This window comes from Miscanthus floridulus, chromosome 15, assembly GCF_019320115.1.
Source record: "Miscanthus floridulus cultivar M001 chromosome 15, ASM1932011v1, whole genome shotgun sequence".
In the NCBI taxonomy this organism is placed as follows: Eukaryota; Viridiplantae; Streptophyta; class Magnoliopsida; order Poales; family Poaceae; genus Miscanthus; species Miscanthus floridulus.
The window spans coordinates 54,055,496-54,076,807 of NC_089594.1; the positions used below are offsets into that span (position 1 = coordinate 54,055,496).

The window sequence follows — 21,312 nt, forward strand, 5'->3', positions numbered from 1 at the left end:
CATATCAATATGAAACCTAAATTACTTGTTATGAACTAATCTATTGAGTTTTCAATTAAAGTTCTCTTTCACTATCAGTAACGTAATGTTTACTGCTTGAATTTTGCAGGAAGCTATGGAAGCTATGCAAGCAGAACCTGTTGCTGTTGGGCACGAACTAGTGACTAGTGCTAATGTTGTTTCCAAGGTCCTCTGCCTCTCCTAGCGCCAGGTCCACTCCTAGGTCAGCGACAACACCCATTTTTGAAGAATGTTGGTATCTCGACAAGCTCCGCCAGAACAGAGACATCGGTAGAGAGAACGCTTCAAGAATAGCTTGTTGCTGAACATGAAAGTTCCGCTAATCTTGTTGAACAAGTGGATGAACTAAAGAGGAAGACAAAAAAGACTGAAAGGGAGTTTGAGGAGTTCAAGATACAGCAAAAGGAGGAGTACTATAAGCTATGTGAACATATCATGCTCTTTAGCTCTTCTTCTAGTAACTCTCAGTGTCAACTCTGTTGACTTAATGTAGTGAACATTTGTGGTTTGATGTGTGGACTCGTGAGTCAGTTTGATGTGGTGAAACTCTGTCAGTGGCTTGCTATTGATCTGTGAACTATAATTTGTTGTATTTGATTGCCATGTTGAATAATTATGTAGACATTCGTTGAATAATTATGTCATCAATCTGTCCAGCAGTGACGATCTCGAGTTACTTTTCTAATGAAATGATTGTTGAGCACGTGGTAGAACCTAGATAGGCCACATGATCAAATAAAATGTGACACGTGGATGAACCAGTACATGACACGTGAAATAGACAGGGCATGACACGTGGGCTAATAAAAATCTGAGACGTGGAAGGAAGTCATCAAGCCACGTGGCTGAATCAAAAATGAAACATGGACTAACAACACCGTGACACATGGTCGAATAAGAAACGACCATGTGGACCAATAAAAATAAGACATGTGGTCCTTTGTAGAAGTGACACATGGTCCAACTACAACACAACATGTGTGCTAATAGAAAACTAACATGAGGAACAACAGGGACCGACACGTGGTCCAGTAAGAACCTGAAACGTGCAAGGACCAGAGAGGGCCACATTGTCCAATAACAAGGTGACACATGACCCGAACCATCTCCAATGCAACCGGCTATAGCAAGTACATGTGGCAAGCATCTCCAATGGAAGCACCCGTCAGCGTGGCTGCCCTTTGCCACACATGCCAAAATAGTTCTATGATGGCTAGTTTTTCGTCACAGAACAAGCCACTTCTATGACGAGTTTTTTGGTTCATCATGGAAGTTCAGCTATGACGTGACTTCTTTGACGAACCGTTTTTTCATCATAAATTCATCATAAAACTGAAATTATGATGAATTTGGCTTCTTCAGTGATGAAAGATGTTCGTCATGTAACTGCAGATTCCTAGTAGTGCACATTTCATCCTTTCCTATCTTGAATGCTTCTAGTACACACTTCTCTAGTCCATCTCTTTAAGACGTAATTCATATGTTGGCAACATCTTTAATTATATTTATCAAATCAAGAACTTTCATACCATGTGTACATAATATTCCCACCCTATTGAATTCCATGGCTACATGAAACTGTTTGGTTTAAAAAGTCACCTGTTAATATGCGTTCATCCTCAAATCTTAGATCACCATGGAGACTCCCAATAGCAACAACATATGTGTTGTCTCCTTCTAATACTCTTGTACATGCAGCCACAGATCTTTCATATTCGCTTTGGAAAGCTTCAAAATAACTGGTGTGTACACTTTACTTGCTTGCACCAACATAGGAGTGCACATTAACCTTCTTGGTATGTTCTTCCTGGCCTCAAATTCAGATTCCAGCTCCTTAGTTCTTTTGTCTTCCACTACCTTCTCAAAGTGCCTCAAAGATCGAACCATATAAAAATCTAATTTCAAATGGTTTTTCAATGCATTGTTGAAACTCTCACTTAGTTGTGTGCTTCTCACTCCCAAACTAAAAACATCTCTCATATAACATTCAGCCCACTTTTATTTGACCTTATAGATACTATCTAACCAAGTTTGCTTGTGTACTTTTGTTCACATAATGTCAAATGCTTCTTGAAATGCCTCCTTGTACTCATAGTCATACATACAAGCACTAAAATAAGAGAGAATATGATGTTCTTCATCTTCCTGGTCACCCTCTTCTTCTTGGCCCTTCATTTGAGATAAATGTTTGATGGCATTTTGCATTATGTGAAATGTGCACAACCCATGATATGATTCAGTGAATACATTCTTTATAGCTTTTTCCATAGCTACATCTTGATCTGTATAAATAGTTTTAGGTTGATTGCCATTATGATCTGCTAAAAAGGTCTCAAAGATCCATGTAAATGACCTAGTCTTTAGTTTCGTCAAAGAGGATGTAGCACCATAAATAGTGGTTTCTCTAAAAATGGTTGAGCCCAAGAAAGACACAAAATGGCTGGTATTCTTTGTCTGTACCAAAAGTAGTGTCAAATGTCACGACATCACCAAAAAGGCCAAAATATGTTGGTTATATGCTCATCACAATGATTTGCATAGCATATTGGAATGATGGATTTTAAGAGATCTTGTCATGAAACTATTTCAACATACTAGCGGCCTGTCCAAAAGCTAACTCCTTCTGCTTCTTGCTTTGTAAATAATTTTTGCAGTCATGATAAGTGTAACTAAGGTTAAATGGTCCTCCAACTTGATGGATAGCCAACTCATGGGCAGCTTTTGGCCTAATTGCAGAATCATTAGCGGTCGCAGTTTCAAAAGCCTATAGTTCTGAAATTTTTCTTTGTGATGCCATCAAGTGTCGAGTTTCAGGCAAGTGAAGGAAGTGATTGTGTTCAAGGACAACATCAGTGACTGCATAATTCCCTTCCCCTCGGTCCAATGTAATAGTTATTTGTGCTTTGCAATCAGTTCTTATTTTAGGTCTAAACTTTGTTACATGATCTCTTTCCACTTTTCTTGGATGACCCTCATTGGCATAAACATATCTGCATGAAGTTACATTATGATCATATTTGCTTAAATTTGTATACCTTTTTCTCACACCAAAGCCTATACGACCCCTATATGCCACCCAAAACTACCAAGCCTGAACTTTTACACCTCAAACCAAGTTGAGGTGTTCCCTTGTGAAGTTCTACCATTGCCTTCAACATAAACCAAATTTGCCTTTCATAGTGCTCAAATGTTCCTTGTCAAATTATGTCAAAAAGAATAAATTTACTACGCATAACCACTTCGCTGAAAAGTCAGGCTGAAAAGTACTGTTCGCTGATTTTTTGTGAGAGAAAAACAATATACCATGGCCGACAAACCAGGCTGATAAGTTCAAGCGAACAGATAGCACATGATTGCATATTCGCATTTGGTGATCAAGCAAAACATCTGCTATAAACAACACATAGATCAAGCAAATCATTCCGAAATCAATGAACAAGTTAGCCAATCTGAGCGGCATATGAATACTTTCTGAAGATTGGATTGCATATATAGAGCTTTCATCTGACACTATCCAAATAATGCGTTGCTCACTATATTTTGCATATTCAATCCTAAGATTGCAAACCACACATCCACGAACTAATGAAACTAGTTAGATTTTAGGTATAGATGGAAAGATTGTTGTATGTGAAGTGAATGCAAAATAATAGAGGTCAGATACTTTTTTGATGCGAAGTCCTTACATACCTCCTCGACAGTGTCCCGGGGCAGCAGCAATGCTGCCAAATGGCATCCTAGCATCGTTGCTGCGCAGTTCAGTGCCTCAGCTCCTTCGAGCGGTGGGTGGCGGACTGCTCGGCTCCTCTGGATGGCGGGAAGCAGGCGGCGGCCAGCGCAATCTGGGGAAACCAGCGCGGCGCGCACGAATGAGCCAGCCACTCCTGCCTATCTTCACGGAGGAAAAATAAGTATCTCCTAGAAACGCTGGCAGCCGTCAAATGGTAGTTGGACGCTTGATATAGGATCTGCTAGTTACACCGTGACTTGTCGAAGGAACATCGCCAAATCTGACTCCCATTCCGAGCCTCTTGAAAACACTTCTTCGAATGGAGTAAAAGCGCATGCAAAATAAACAGGTCACATCTAACTTTCTTTTCCAATATAAGCAAGGCAGTAGGAATAAACATGGTCAGAATAAGCTATAGAAAAACATACCATTTGGATCGATGTTAGTTTTAGCTTATTTTAGCTATATTAGCAAAAGTCTTTATGCTATGCAGCGGATGGTATATCTCGGTGTGTGGACGCATGGTCACTTGAATGACTTGCGCTCGTAGATTTATATAACGATCACATCATCTGTTCTAATAATATATGTTGAAATCGGTCTTCATATCGTCGTTGGATGCACAAACGCGCTGTTTCTAAGTTGTAACAGTCGACTCCGGACCAGATACGGATTATGAGATACGCAAGGGCACTTTGAGTGCATTATCGGTTACCACGTTAAAATATCTCAGCCTTTATCTTCCACTTTGTTTATCTCTCACTTAGGATGACTGCATTGTATGAAGAAAGGGGTGTTCATACAAAGTAGGCTCCACAACGATTACACGTCATCTGCTATTTGGCTACAGTGTTTGGATCCGGAGCCGATTCCATACGTAGGATCGACGCTGACAAAAAGAATAGACCATTATTTCTCAACCTTCCTTTCCATTCTCCCGTATCAGAGTTCTATAATTTTTTAATCAATAGGACGTGTCTCTATAGATGGGGGCTGCTCCTCCATAGACACACCGACATAGTGTCAGGGATATGGTTCTATAGTACCATTTATAGTATAAAACTGACATGGATACGTCTATTGCGAACATTCTTATAGGTAAAATGGTTCCAAAGAGGTAACTTATTTAATACATTGGTTAGAAAGATATATGCTGCCTTTGGGTTTTGTATAGCAAATAAGTCCACGGAAAGGGGAAAAAGTGGAGACATTATTGAAGACATTAGCATTTCCATTCCTTCTTCTGTTGATTGATGCCTTAAGAGAAGTAAAAAAAATCCGGTCGGACTTATGTCTTGACTCACGGGCTAGTCTGCCCAACGAACGGTTGGATCTTGTCTAGTAGGGTGAAAATGGATGTCCAGATATCTAGATTAGCTGAATCTGTATCCGTCAAAACTTGTAATATGGATATTCGTATTTGTATTTGTATTTGTTTCTAATAAATATGGATACTAAATTGATATATCCTAATCTGTTTTATGTTGTTTTTCTCTATCCAGATCCGTATTAAAAAATATTCAACATCTGCATATGTGAAGAATATAGTACTAATAACTAAAAATTATTCCTGCACTAATCACTAAGGCCCTGTTTGGCAACAACGTATTATTTGTCACCTGTAAATGCATTTCACCTGTAATTCATTGTGCACAAGTATACATGGGTATTTTTTTTCACTGGTAAACTTGCTCTTTGGTTAGGGGGAAAAATAATTGTGTGAATATCTTTTGAGAATGAGGCGCTGAACTGCTGATAGCATTCACACACATACAGGCATTATGTCTGGTACACTTCAATTGATCCGGGTGCTGCAATCTGAATTTGCAAATAAACTTCGATTCTTTGAGTTATCATCTCTGACATCAAGTCCAAGAAGGAAAAGTATTTGACTATGGAGATCAGAGTGAGCAGTTGAGAATGACCATTGCAACGATCACTGAAATTTCAGAGCAAAGCATGAAATTGGAGCCAAAAGCTAAGATAATCAGAGAAAGCGGGAGATGGAATTGGATGGAGTAAATACCTTGGACGGCTTGTTCTCAGCCTCCTTGTGGCCGACGTCGAGGACGGAGTCAATCAGCTCAGCTACATCGTTGTTACTGACCCTTGGCCTAGTTGTTGCCGGCGTCGGACTGGCCTAACACGAAGTTGTCAGAATGGAAGATCTGGCCGAAGGGGCACGAGCGGACCGAGTCCATGGCCCCGTGCGCGAGGTCCATGAGGACGGCGCGCGGGACGGAGAGGCCGCCGCTGGCCTCGTTGTTGATGCGCTCGAGCTGGAGGTTTTGGATGAATTTATTCCCGCCAACTAGAGGAAGCGCCTCCCTTTTATTCATTTTTTAGAATATAATGATTTTTAGGTCATAGATTACGTTCTTAAATACTACAATACCATAAGCAATCATTTGAAATATGTACCATTATTGACGGTAGTTAACAACCATCATAAACCGTTAATATAACTTATATAAATGTAAGAATATGATCATCAACATAGGTCTAGTGTTTTAACTAATAAATTCCAGAACTTTTGGTGAATCTGTGTTTGTAGGAGGATCTATCCAGAAAATGAGCAAGTGGCCCCAATTGTCAGATCAAATCACGTTTATCCGGCACGAAACCGACTTAGGAAGGATCTAGAAGCGTCCATAAGACAAACCACCGCAACCTGACCCTAGAGACTGCAGGGTGGGACCAGCCCGCCCCACCTACAGGCCGACCAGCATGTGGGACCCTTATGTCAGTCTCTTCCTTCTACGTCGGTTTCCCACCACCTTAGAGAGTCCATCTCCACCGTTGCTCAAGATCTATTCGTATCGAGGGCTTAGATTTGACGTTGCCATGGATTCATGGCCCCATAGGACTCCTGTTGCCCCCTATAAAAGGCCCCCCATACCCCCCTCGAGGGGCATCCTTATCTCAAGATCAGATGATCGCATTCAACATAGATTAGTCCTCTAGTTAGGATCTATTCTTTGTACACAATAGAGAGAGGGTGATAGAAGAGTTTGGAGATAGTACTGGGATTATCGGTACTCTCTCTATAGCTTGTACCTTGGCAGATCTAAGCTCTTCCAAGTCTGCATCTGAGATACTTTTGATAACTGATTTTTATTTAAAATAAGTATTGTGCTCTTTTGTTCACGGGTTCACAGTTCTTTTTAGTACTCTAGTTCTTGCTAGCTGGATTAGAATAGTAATCATTAGCATAAGCATGGTGCTTAGGCTATCGGCTACCTGTGTTTGCTCCCTGCTCCCTGGTTGCGTGGTAGTAGTGGGTGGTGACAGCCCCATCTATCCTGTGTAATCCACTCCGAATTGAGTAGGTTCTTAAATTAATAGAACCGTAGTCACGTCGGCAGAGTTATCTTTTACCGGTGCTTTACCTTCTAGCGGCGTCCCGAAGTGAATACTAGAATCATAAGCCTTCCTTTGAATAGGGTCAAAACCATAGGAATCCACTCTACTCATGCTTTATACCTTGATAGCTATCCCTGGACAAACTAGTATTTAGACAACACACGTTTCCCCGTGGATACGATACTCGATAATACTCCGGTTGAAAACTACTTCGATACCCGTGCGCTTGTGAATTTTATCTCTGTGTGCCACCACATGTCTCAACAAGTTTTCTGGCGCCATTATCGGGGAGATGGTTGCTATGATTTCGTCGAACTAGGTTTGTCCTTGTATCTTTTATTTCTTTTTAAGCATGGATAACATCACGCCTATCAATCAATTCGCTGCTCCGACGAGCGCACAACTAGAGCCACCGAAATCTTTGAAACCTATCCTTACACCTGGCTATAAGTTGCGTCCGTGTTTAATAAATATGGTCTAGGAACAATCGTTCTCAGGAGAAGGCGATCAAAACACACATACCCACCTACGAGAGTTTGAGCAAACTTGTGCATACTTGCATATTGCAGGCATGTCACATGAAACTTTAAAGTGGAAGCCATTTCTGTTCTCTTTGACAGGAACAGCTAAACACTGGTGTCGTGGGGTCGGAACCACGGTAAGCATTGTTGTTCGAGTTAGGGTTAGAGTACGGGTCTCTGGTGGCTCGGGTGGACTCAAGAACACAAGAATAATAGAGAGAACGCAATGGTTTATCCTGGTTCAGGCCAATTGGTGTCCTACGTCCAGCAGCTGATGATCCTTATACTCAAAAGCACCCAAAATTAGGGGGTTACAATAGGGTTGTAGAGAGATTTGGTAGGGGGTTAGCTCGGTGCTAATCCTAAGGTTGCCTCGCTGCCGGTGGTGCCTTCCCCTCGTCGGAGAGGAGGAAAGACGATGGGATGCGGTAGAGGAGCTCTCGGTGTCCTTTGGTGGGTTGCTTTGCTCCCGGTGCTGAACGGAGGCCAAGGAATGGAACAGAGTAGAATGATCTACCTTCTCTTTCTCCCTCTTTCTCCCTAGGTCCGACCTTATCCCTTAAATAATGAGATAGGTCGGGTACATGGCAATTTGGGGTAACTAGTCTACGGTCTACATGCGCCAGAGTCTAGGAGGGCCTTGCAGCGACACGTTGTGGACCGTGGCGGTGTCGTGGACCCAAAGAAGCCTTGGGCGCCGTCCGGCTACTCTATTCTGACACTCTGCGTGTCAGGTTGTGTTGGCTTGGACCGGCCTCCCCCAGGTGGACCTTCTGGAGTCCTTTTGGAGGTGAAGGAGGTTGGCTTCAAGGGTTGACGCACATGCCCGAGGGCCTCTGAGCTCATAGAGGTCGTTGGGAAGCTTTGTCTTCTTGTGTCACGCCCGTGCGTGACCTTGTCAGAAAAATGACCGGTAATGCCGTACCCAAGGGGCAGCGTCGGGAAGCCCCCGAGCCTCGGTAGCTCGGGGCGTGTCTTCTTGCACTCGGGCCTTGGCTAGCATCATTGGCGGGGTAGGAGCCAAGCGGCTCGAGCAAGCCCCCAAGCCCCAAGCGGAAGTCGTGGTGGAGTCAGGTTCGGACGGGCTTCTTCTCCAGGGGGTGCGCACGAGCGTACCTGATGGGTATAGCACCCGAGCCCCCGGGCGATCCTACAGGGGTCAGTCAGGGGGTCTTCCACTACTAAATTTTGACCCTGTTTCAACGCCCGAAAAGTGTTGCAATAGGCCCAAAATAGTTGCAATAGTAGAAATAGCAACACTTTTTCGTTGGGAGGCGTTGCAAGCGCTTGCGTGGGTAAAGCTTTGGACAACGCTTTTCTGGGAAGCGTTGCAAAATGCGTTTTGGATTTGCAACACCTAGGCATTGCAACATAAGGTTTTGCTACGGTTGTATGTGTGGCAACAACAACTAATGCAACCCCTTAGGCGTTGCTAGACCTTGCAATGACAACTTGCCCATGTCATAGCAAATGGTCTACTAGCAACGACGAACGTGTGTTGCAAGGCAATATATTGCCACGCATAACGTGTGTGGCAACAAGGGTTATGTCGCAACACCAAGAAGTGGTGGCAACATGTGCAATTGACACGCCCAAGGTTTGGTTGCTATAAGGTGCCCATCTATTGCATCGCATAACCAGTGTGGCAACAAGACCTATGTGGCAACACCAAGAAGTGGTGACAACATGTGCAATTGCCACGCCCAAGGTTTGGTTGCTATAAGGTGCCCCTCTATTGCATCGCATAACGAGTGTGGCAATAAGACCTATGTGGCAACACTAAGAAGTGGCAACTTGTGCAATTGCCACATTCACATTGTCGTTGCTATAAGGTACAGTCGCTATTGCTACGCTGATTGTTCGTTGCTATATGATATAATGCCACAGAAAATGTGGTTGCCAATAGCCACTTTCACAACAATTTTGCTTTGGTGCCACCAGACAATACTGCAGCGCCATTAATTAATTAGAAACTCAATAGACATCAATAAAACATTTGAATAAAGCCATCAAACCACAATATTAACTTGTTTAATATGTTCACATCTAGAATTAAACAATACAAATTCAAACTCATGCTACACACATATTATTGAAACAAAGATACCCAACACATTTGTTCCTAAGCCAAAACATATAAGATGCCTACACACCACTGCAGCCGATCCCATCACTCGTATGCTCCACTCAAACTCTAGCTTCGTCACTTGTGTTTTGCGTAGCCTTTGCATCACTCAGCGTAGCACCTTAGCCTGCACCTGACACTCCCCGCTACCTCACTTGCATAGCCTGCACCTGGACGCAAATATCAATAGGCTTAATTAACAAAAGATGCAAGGCTACAAATTTTTAGCTACTCAAAGTCACATTTGAGTAGCTAAAAGTTTGCAATTAAAGTACAGAGCTGGCAGTAGTGAACGACATGTTCTAGTCAATACATAGTAGAAGCAATAGCTAAAGCCTATTAAGGATGAAATGGACGTACAAAGCACCTAGTATTATTATTATATATTCAGGCAAAGCATATATGTATGCATGATTCAGAACTTACTGAGCTTAGTGTATGAGTTGCATTATATCAATGAGAGCCCAATAATTTACAGGTCCTAGTAGTATGAGTTGCATTAGATCGATGAGAGGCCAGTAATTTTAACTTTGAATCTCAGCCATGTTACTTTATAAGGGCAAATTTATAGGTCATAGTAGTATCAGTTGCATTATATTGATGAGAACCGATAATTATAAATCAAGATATTTGCATGTTCCCATTCAGTAGAAGTGCAACATTTGTGTCTTGTGAAGATATGGAGAAATTATTCCCTGACATGAGGGATTAAAATTCTCATCATTAATACAGCGGCTGCAGCTTGGGCTGCAGGCCTCCTCAGTAGGCACTGTAGCAGCAGCAGCAGATGGCTGCTGCAGCCGCTATTTAGCTGCAGCCAAACAGTCCCATCTCGATAATGTTGCTGCTTGCTAAACAGTTTCCAAATCAACAAAACCTTATCTCCTTTAGACATTAACCTTCATGATCTCTGCAGTTACTAGTTGATAGCATCCACAATAAATAAATAGTAAAGATATAAACAAGAGATAAAGTACATGCTAGTTTAGAATTCCTCAATAAGAGCTTGTCAATTTCTATTTATCATGAATCTAGTGCTTAAAGCATTAGAACCATCCAATGGTGTCTCCCATCCTAGTGCAGGTCAGATGAGATATGCCAAAATTTAAGCACATAATAAGAAGCAGGTGCAGGCCAGGTGTTCACAATAATAACATAGTCACAATGACTAAGAACTAGTGATGTTCACAAACAACGAAAATAAAAGGGCACAAGTTATCCAGAACCATTGGTACTATTTTACAGGGCACATCTTAGCTCAACAGCATAGTGCTCAGTCATTCAGAAACATATATAGATGGTGACAAGCAAAGCACATATCAAAAGGCATAAGTTATCGAGAAGCATAGGAAGGAATTTTACCTTACATGTGCCTGATTTGGACTATCCCAACACTGAAACTCTACAATCGTCCTGAAATAAAAGAACATTGACAATTTTGCCATAGGCTTTTCAGCAAAGAGACATTGCAAATCACATGATCAGATTCAATTCTTTTTGGCTGATCGCCTCTTTGCCACAGCATCAGACAAATGTTTTGAAGTAATAAAATTTGGTGTACCATTCCCTTCTTTGTTTTGTGATTGATTTCAGTTAAGACTGCCTCTGGTGGTGCGCACAATGTTACCTGCAGGTGTCAAAGCTGCGAGTTGTCCTTTCTGCTATACTTGTAGCTTATTCTGGAACCCAAAAAATTACATGAAAAATATTAGGACTCTCATACCGTGCACTAATTCATGATGGCTGTAATCAATTTTCAATCTGAAATAACCTGATCTAATGGTGCTTCATTCTCTTATGTTGTTTCTTCTCTTTCAGTCAAGATTGGTTCACGAACAATTGAGGGTGTTTTGTTGCCTGCTGTTTCATTGGCTGTTGTTTGGTTGGCTGCTGTTTCGATGGCAGCTTGGTTAACCTGCATTTAAAATTTTTTATTACTACTACTTAGCTCCCGTAGACAAGAACTTAATTGATTAATCTTCTTATGTTCAGTTTGAGCAAGCATATTATGGCGATGACTGTCAAGTGAATACAACAAAAAAACATATCAAAAAACAAACCTACTAACTTGATAAATACACAAGTTCAAATGTTACAATACTATTACCTGTGGTGATGGTCCATGCCTTTGTGCTACTAGCATTGATGTAAACTCTTACCTAAGTTGTTCTTTATCAGCCTTCCTTGCTTTCTGCAATTCTTCCATCTGACGCCTATGTTCCTCCTTCTCGGCTTCCCTTTCAGCAACTTGGCTTTGAAGTTGTTCTTGTACCTTCTCGAGCGTAGCCTTCAGCTCTTCAGTTTCCATATGGGATGCCGTTTCAGAACAGGCCTGGCCCTCGAAACGTTCAGTCATTAGATGCCTTCTACTTTGATACCTTGCAAATACCCATTACCATGAACCTTGGATGATTTAGATCTAGTAGTTTGCTTGTATGCTTCCTGGAAAATAAGGTTTCTCTCTACTGAAGGAATAAAGCTATCTGGTGACTCTGTTTCCTTCTCTGCAATTTTGCTGCCAGCAGTTTCCTAACACAAAGAAGACATGCAAACTTTGTTAAACAAAAACTGGAAACGAAGACTATGAATCATTTAGTAAGGGTTGTAGAAACAATTATATACGCACATAGACAGCCTTAGATGCATCGTTTGTCCATTTCCCTCCCTTACTGTGCGTTTTCGCCCAAAGATCCACATCATTTGGCTCTTCACCAGTTTGTGGGTCTCTCAAATTTTGGCAAGAATGAAACAAATAAATATTTCATCAAGTAAGAAAACATTGATAGTGCTTCTCAAGTCATTACCAGTTCATAGCTGCACTAAGCGAAAGGCTTTGATCCCATCATATGCTTTGTTTGGGCAAGCGAACGGTTTTGAAAATTCTTATTGCTAAGTTTCTCCATGTTATGTTTGTATTAAAAAAATAGTGCTCCAAAGAAAACATTTATCTCTGCAAGTGCAATTGGTAAGAAAAATAGTAAATGGCATAAAACCTGGAATTCCTCTCTGCCGAAATACAACACTAGATAGTGCCATTCAACAATGTGCAGGTCTTCGGGCTTATGTCTCATTCTCTCATCATAAGTGTCGTAAGCCCTGTAAGTTGCACTAAATGTTGAGCGCCATCCTTTGTAGCGCTCATTAGCAATGGCCCATATCTTTTTCTTGTTTTCCAAAGTATCCTCAAGGTCCCACTTTTCCTGTTGAAAAAACAAATACACAAACCGGGTCAGTTCTTACACTATTTCAGAAATAAGATTGGAACGGACCAAAAATATGCGAAGCTTACCATTACGTCAGATGCTATCTTCTTTTTAACTTCAACATCTATGTCTTTCCACTTTCTCACTCCAATAAGTGGAGCACTTTTCCTTATATACACTACCACTTCATCAACAAAAGACCGTTGGTTACCACCAACAGGTCCTCCTGTTCTAGAGAATTCAACATCCAATTTGATGAAAAGAAAGAATCAGAGCAGTAATTATTGGATACAAAGCAAGAATCAGAGCTCAGCTCCATAAGTTCAAATCATAGTATATGGCCTAGAAAATGGCTGTGCTAGCTGCAAACACCAAATAGATTGCTACTGTTCCTATAACAGCTAGCATGCACTACAGCCTACAGCCACAGCCGAAAAATATCACAGCCAATCAAGCCCAATATTTCTATTCACTACTCACCTAAAGAATTCCCAATATTAATAACAATAAGTTTCTGTTTCATGATAGAGTGAACAAGTACAAAACAAATACAGTTAAGATGCCTCATGCACTAGCTAGAATTCGCATTATTAATAACAATAATTTAATTAAATGATTTAAAAACACAACACTAATTTGGCGTTATCGATCAAAAGTTGAACAGACAAGTAAACAGACAAAACTAGTAGAACTTGAGGAACGACGTCGGCTGTCGGTTTCTTGACTGCCGTCCTCTCCGTCGTGGTCGTTCGAAGAAGCAGGGGTCGGCGTTGTACCCGCGCCGAAAAGCGCCGTCGTGGCCCCGTGTCTCATCGTCGTGGATGCTGGCGGCCGCCTCGCGCGCGCTGGTGCTGGCGTCGGCGTCGTGTACCCTGGGGTCACCGTCGTCGACCCGGGTTGCCGCTCCGTCACCGTTGTTGCCGCGGCCGCCGAGGAGGTCGCCATCTACTACCCTTTGAAAACCTAACTGGTGGCAGCCTTGTCCCCTGGTCATTAGATTAGGGTGGGGGTGTTAATTGGGTTTTGGAGGGGGCAGGCGCGGTGGTATAGGGCGGCAAAAACGTTTAGGGAAAAAAACGCGGGGTATTTGGTGCTCCCCTGCTTTGTTTTTTTGCTGGAAGGCAGGCCTCCAGGGTCTTTTCGGATTGGTGATGACGGCGGCATTTGTAGATTCTGAAATTTGCTCAAAAAAATTAGATTACCAAACTTTGGTAGTAATCGAGGTCTCCAAATATGGATCAAATCGATGAAATACATGTACATATGTTATAATAGGCCAATAAGTTTATGGAAAGTTGGGTCAATGTAGAAAAAATCATATGAACAAAACAAATATGAGATGTATTCATATGGAAAAAGATTTATGTCATCAATGATTCACTTCGCCCACTCGCCTACAATGGACTGTAGAGCTGATAGGGATGAAAACGGATCGGATCAAGGCGGATTAAGCCTGGACGAAAAACTCGAAGCTCATTAGCTTGCTCGACGCCCGTCCAACTCGGCTCGACTCGGCTTGGAGTATTTTTCTAAAGAGCTGAACTTGTATTTCAAGTCATTAGAGATAACGAGTCAGCTCGAGGTGGCGAACGAGCCGAGCCGAACCAGCACTCCAGCTTCGTTGGCTTAATGAGTCCCTGAGCTAGCTGGAACTGGACCCAAGCCGAGCTGGCTCGATATCCACCTCTAGAGCGGATTTATATAGTCGAGTACTATGTTGATGCACCGACTACAATTAACACTTAATAAGTTATCCTCACTCACAAATGATAAGTTAGTAGGCTATAAGAGTATAATAAGAGTATAAGAGCAGCAGCAGCAGTTGTTGTTGTCGTCGTCGTCCTAGCCATAGTAGCTATATGAGTATGGCAAGTAGTATAGCTATTCTAAGCATAAGAGTATAGCTATTTGAAAATCTTATGAAGTTACCTACAACTTTCTTATTAACATCTTAAGATGATTCTACAGCTAACAAGGTCAATTAATCCAATGAATGCATCTCTGTCCAAAACATGGACAGAATCTGACATGTCACTTTAAACAGCTATAACTAGAGTTCTACATATCCAATAATTGTGGTTCTAGACTTTTTAGAAATCTTAGAAAATTCTAAACAACTTTGTGATAAACACCTAGAGCTAATTATACTATTAAAAAGGCCCCACAGTACTAACAAGGCAACCCATCTCTTTATAGAATAACATCTTCTCTTCTGTAGAATAACATGGTAGTCATGAGTTTTCAGTCCACTAACCTTACAAGCTTTGACGTCAACACATCTCTTTATATTGGAGGCAAACCCATCAGGCATATTCACTCCTTCTAGAAATTTGCAAAAAAATTCCTTCTCATCCTTAGATAATTTGTACAATGCTGGTGGCATAGTATATTTATTATTCTCCATCACAAGATGTTGATCCTTCCTCATACCAAGATGTTCCATGTCAAGACAGGCCTTCTCGCTGTCCTTGCATTTACCATCAATTTCAAGCAACGTACCCAAAATGCTCTCACAGATGTTCTTCTCAATGTGCATCACATCCAAATTATGCCTTATAAGCAATGAGTCCCAATAAGGCAATTCAAAGAAAATACTCTTCTTCCTCCAATTGTGCCATCTATTTTCTTCTTCATGTTGCTTCCTCTTTCTTGTTGTTTTCCCAAAAATGGCTTGATCAAAACATTCAAACTGTTCCTTCACTTGTACACCAGTCAATGGTTCAGGAGCCACCCTCGTTTCCACTTTGTTATTAAAGCTTATCTTATTCCTGCGCCACCTATGTTTCAATGGAGAACTCATAAATTTTAATAATAAAATGAATAGGCAACAACAAAAGCATTTCAGCCACATGAAATCTTACCTATATTTCGTTGGCAAAAACCGGCGATGTCCCATGTAGCAATGTTTGGAGCCGTATTTCAGCCACAAGAAGTCTGTATCCTTGTTGCAATATGGACATGCAAACTTCCCTTTGGTGCTCCAACCAGATAACATTGCATATGCAGGAAAATCATTGATTGTCCAAAGTAGAAGAGCATGCAGAGTAAAATTCTTCTTTAGCTTGGCATCCCATGTTTCAACACCATCTGTCCACAGCTCCTTTAGCTCATTGTTGAGGGGACGGAAGTATACATCAATATTGTTTCAAGGAGATTTTGGTCCTAGAACCAACATCGACATCATCCAATAAGATTGTTTCATACACAACCAAGGCGGCAAATTATAAGGGATTATGATCACAGGGCAAGTGGTATATGTTGTACTTATCATCCCAAATGGATGGAATCCATCAGATGCCAGAGCTAGCCTAACATTACAAGGATCATCTGAAAACCACTTGTACTTGTCATCCACGTGCTTCCATGATGGGGAGTCTACAGGGGCCAATCTTCCTTGTGCCATCTCATCTCTGATGATGTGGTCGCCCTCATATATAAAGTGGGAAATACCATAGGATCTTACGTGGAACACGCTTCTTTCGCGTACCACCAGTGTCACTAGTATCATCACCCTTTGCAGCACCATCATCCTTCCACCTAGACTCACCACATGTTGGACCACTACCGGAATCGAAGGATTTGCCGAGTGTCATATTCTTTGCCGAGTGTATTTTATCGAACACTCGGCAAACCATCTCTTTGCCGAGTGCCAAACTAAAAACATTCGGCAAAGACTCTGACACTCGGCAAACTCTTTGTTTGTTGAGTGCCTTACTAAAAAACACTCGGCAAACATTCTGACACTCGGCAATTCTACTGAAAAACACTCGGCAAACTCCGGCACTCGGCAAATATGGGAAAAACACTCGGCAAATTACGGCACTCGGCAAACATCGCGCCATGTGTCCCTCCATTGCCCTTTTGCCGAGTGTCCGTTGGGCAACACTCGGGGCAAACAATTTATTTATTTTTCCCATTTGACCTTGAAACTTTTTTTGTACTCAACAAGCAACATAGCATAATCCATGTTAAAATTTAGCATTTTTTGGATCTGTTTGCTAGTTTTAATTCATTAAAAGCATTCTAGGAATTTAATTGATTTACGTCAAGTTTGATCTATAAGTGCATGAAATAATAGAATAAAATGGGTAGAAATATCATATTCATGGTGTCAAGTCTATTTTTTGGCCTTACTGAAGAAATGAAAACAAATTTGAAACATCTGGGTGCCAACACTCAACCATCGACATGTAGCTTATTGGTTTTTTAATTATAAAAAATCAAACAAAGTCTGAAAAACATAGGACTTGCCATTGTATCGTAATATGATACATAGAGGCTATGGTAAAAAATTGAGAAGATTTCAGAAAAGTTGTAATGTACATTGCTTAGAAACCGAAGCATCTCTAAGGAAGAATTGTGGTATCATCTCTAAGGAAGAATCGTGGTATCGAGAGAGAACGGAACAGGTTTGAAGGCGAAATGACGGTTCAATTATCATTTGACCATGAAACTTTTTCTATACATTAGATTGAGCTACAACTTTCTGAGCTTGCTATTTTTCCCCTCCCATGAAAAGAGAAAAATAAATAATAAATAAAAAATAAAAAATAGGGGGTTTGCCGGGTGTCAAACAAAAAACACTTGGCAAATAGGGGGTTTACCGAGTGTCAAAAAAACACTCGGCTGAGTGTCCAAAAACAACACTCGCCAAAGAAAAAAATGAAGAAAAAAACCCACCCACCCCTCCCCTCCCTCCCAGCTCGCTCCCTCCCATCCTCTCCCGCGTGCGGTCGGCGCCTCCCCTCCTCCCGCCGGCGGCCGGCCCCCTCCCCTTCTCCCGCAGGCGGCCGGCCCCTCCCCTCCCTCACCGGCGGCGCCCTTCCCCCGGATCCACCACCCCCTCCCTCACCGGCGGCGCCCCTCCCCTAGATTCGCCGCCCCACCCCTCCCCTCCCTCACCGGTGGTGCCCCTCCCCCAGATCTGCCGCCCCCTCCCTCCCATCCCTCCGCCTCTCCCCGCGCTCCCTTCCCTCCTCTCCCCCGCGCCGTCTCTCCTCTGCGCCCCATCCCCCTCCCCCCCCCTGCGCCGCCTGGCCACCTGTGCCCAAGATGCCAGCGCCACCGCAGCACACACGACCGCCGCCGCCGCCCACGGTCAGCGCCTTCGTCCTCCAGATCCGGCCGTCGGCGCCTCCCTCCTCCACACGGTAGGGCACCATGTTGGCCTCGGTGTGGTTGCCGCCAGCGGGCGAGGAGAGGCAGGATGCGGTGCCCTGTTCGTCAGGTACCGCCGCCGCCCTACGCCGAGCTTCCCATGTCTTCTTCGGGCCCGTTGCCGGTGACGGGAATCCACCACACCAGGTATGCCCGCTCCTTCTCTTCCCTTCCTGTTGTGCCAAATTGAGCACTGGAACCCTAACTTGAGCTATTTAGCTATTTGTATTCGATGTAATCACAAGTGTGTACATGTATTATGCCTACTAACTTTGATATTTATTTTATCACCCATGTCAATTGGGTCTATGGTTTAGTGATCTCTCGTTAGCTTTGTATCTTGCTACATGTATCTGCAATGGAAACTGATGATCCAATTATCCTTTCCAATGGCTTTGCCCTCTGCTAGATTATCCTTTCCTCATCAAATGGAGTTGCTCCGAAGGTATAGATGCAACACCTTCTAAAATCTGAATCGATGATGCTGCAGCCAGGTAGGTCATTCTGTGTCCTCCAGGTTCAAAAATTTTTATCTATGTGTTGTAGTTATCTTCCATGAGTGCAAAGAAGAGAATGTATATACTGAGAGATGTTAAGCTGCAGCAGGTCATGTCTCTGTGGTATATCTCTTCGTTTCTATTGTCTCAGTATTAGTGTACTGTCACTACGTAAAAACGATTTTTAGCAACGGGTCGAATTTTTTGTAGGGGCGGCTGGTGATGGAGCAGCCCCTACAGTGCCGTGCTCGGGTGCCCAGACACCAGCCGCCCCTACAAATGGAACAGCAGGGGTGGCTGGTGATACGAGCCACCCCTACAAATGGGTCTGGTTTGTAGGGGCGGCTCACTCATCAGCCGCCTCCGGCGTTTCTATTTGTAGGGGCGGCTGGTGATTGAGCTGCCCCTACAAATGGCCTCCATATAAATAGCTCCGATTTGTAGGGGTGGCTCAATCACCAGCCGCCCCTACAAATGGCCCCCGTATAAATAGCTTCGATTTGTAGGGACAGCTCAATCACTAACCGCCCCTATAAATGACCCACATATAAAACAGCTGTAGCACATTCTTCCTCCTCGGGTCACTCACTCCAACCCATAAAAGAAAGGTGGGGAGGTCTTGGGCACCTCCCAAAAAATACTTTACTAGGGGGGAAGGTTTTGGTCTCAAATCCTTTGGTGGAGAGGTTGTAGAAGGTAAGAAAATGCTATTCTACACTTTTTTTGTCGTTTTAATAGTTGGTTAGTGAGTAATTAAAGTTTTGTTTTTCTCTCTCTTCTATGGTGCTTGAGCTACTTATGAAGCAAATTAGACCCAAGTTTCAAATGTACTAGGGTAAATTAGGGAGGGGAACAAGATCATACCCTTATTTGGTCCATGTTTCTTGATTTTAGTGAACAATTAGTTAGTTTTATACATGTTTCATGTGCATGTAGATCTAGATCTAGGGTTTGGTTTTTTTATTAATTTCATTTTTGTAAATTTGGACTAAGGTTTGTATGAAAGATATTGGATAAAGTATAATTGTTGCTAATTGTTGTCTTTAAAATTGTTTATTATAATCAATAAATATGTATTTTAATTAATTATGGATAAATGGGCCATTAATTAATTTTCCTCTACCATGGTATGTTTGTATGTTTCATGTAATTATATTAGATTTATATACAATTATTCTCAAGTAATTATTAATTTGATTCATTTTTATATATCTGAAAAAGTAGTCCTTTAATGTTTGTTTTGTTGTTGTTGTAAAAGATGAAGTACATGAACTCTTGGATGTATAGTTCGTTAAGGTTCAAAGCAGGTTTCCGTGAAGAGGTGGATAAATTTATTGAAGCTTCAAAGAAGCATGCAACGACATTGAAAGAGAATAAGGATACAATTATTTGTTCCTGTAAAGATTGCAAGAACCGTATGGCATGGACAGATGTGACTATCATCAGATCACATTTGATTATACGATGATTTGTTGAGGACTACGTAGTGTGGATTCATTATGGTGAAACGGTTATTGTTAACGACGAGGATGAGGAGGAATACGATAACGAAACCATAGAATCCCTGTCCCAATATTCAGCAGAGCTTGATGCACGAATGGATTTCGAGTTTGGCAATGAACAAGGTGGTGATGCTGGTGGTTGGGATGGTAACGACGAAGGTGGTGCCAATAATGATGGTGGAGCACGTGTTGGGGATGAAGATGATTTGGAGGACATGATTCAAACCCTTGGACCAGAGATTTTACTAAATAGCCCAAAAGGTCTAGAAAATTTGGAAAGGGTGACAAAAGCATCGAAGGAGACTGTGTATGGTGTTGAAAAGGGTTGTCCGACACATTGGACATTGGAATGAGAAGGTTCCATGATTAGTACTTGCGTGTTCTTCCAACGAGAATAGATATCATACAAGCATATTTCCCCACCGGCACATTTGGAAGCCCAGTTAGGAAAATTGTCTTTGACTTCAATGACATGCAAACATTCTTTCACCTGGGAGAAAGGGAGATGAATCTAATTCGCACATGGTGCCTGTAAGTCATTGTCCTCCCGATATGATATGAATGTAATCTTTGAATTTTGTTGTAACTAACCCACGCTGTGATTTGTAGAATACAAGTGCACATTGTCAAACAAATGCCAAGTGTGAAAGCCGGGTATGTAGACCCTCAAGCTATAGCCCAAACAAATTTTAATTACCCTAAACGGTGGACACTGGATGCCAAAGAGCTAGCTGCTACAAAGACTCTTTGGGAGAAAGAGCACATCCGTACGGCGAAACTAAGGGAAGAGTCCCTTAAGGTTGCGGCATACATTGCCCTAGCTTTCAAAAATCTCCAACAACACTCTACTATATGGCTACCATACAACTTCGAGTAAGTTCAACTCTATACTTAAAGCTTTGTTTGATATATTTTATTCGATGCAAAAGAGCTTATCTAGTTCTATGATTAAATCCATGCAGCAACCACTGAATTTGTATAGCCGTCGATGTCGAGAGGAGCATGGCATGGGTCTTTGATTCATTAGATAAGGACACGGTGACATACAAAGACTTCATATCGATTCTCAAGACGTATACATATCGACAATCCTCATTAGCTTATATGTTTGTATACATACTTGTAACATTCACTTTTGGATACTAACAAGTTGTATTTGCTAAAATAATTCGAATAGGGCATTTAGGTTCTAT

The 21,312-nt window shown here is 42.1% G+C and overlaps 1 protein-coding gene across 1 annotated transcript; it reads right to left on the reverse strand.

Moving 5' to 3' along the window:
- Positions 1-9,641: 9,641 nt before the first annotated feature.
- Positions 9,642-13,957, reverse strand: LOC136507477 (uncharacterized). The gene is made up of 8 exons (XM_066502187.1): positions 13,740-13,957; positions 13,050-13,194; positions 12,754-12,960; positions 11,920-12,092; positions 11,532-11,675; positions 11,322-11,439; positions 11,123-11,173; positions 9,642-9,930 (listed from the first exon to the last, which is right to left on the reverse strand). The coding sequence occupies exons 1-5, from the start codon at positions 13,955-13,957 to the stop codon at positions 11,579-11,581; spliced, it is 840 nt and encodes a 279-aa protein (XP_066358284.1). The 3' UTR covers positions 9,642-9,930; positions 11,123-11,173; positions 11,322-11,439; positions 11,532-11,578.
- Positions 13,958-21,312: the final 7,355 nt, after the last annotated feature.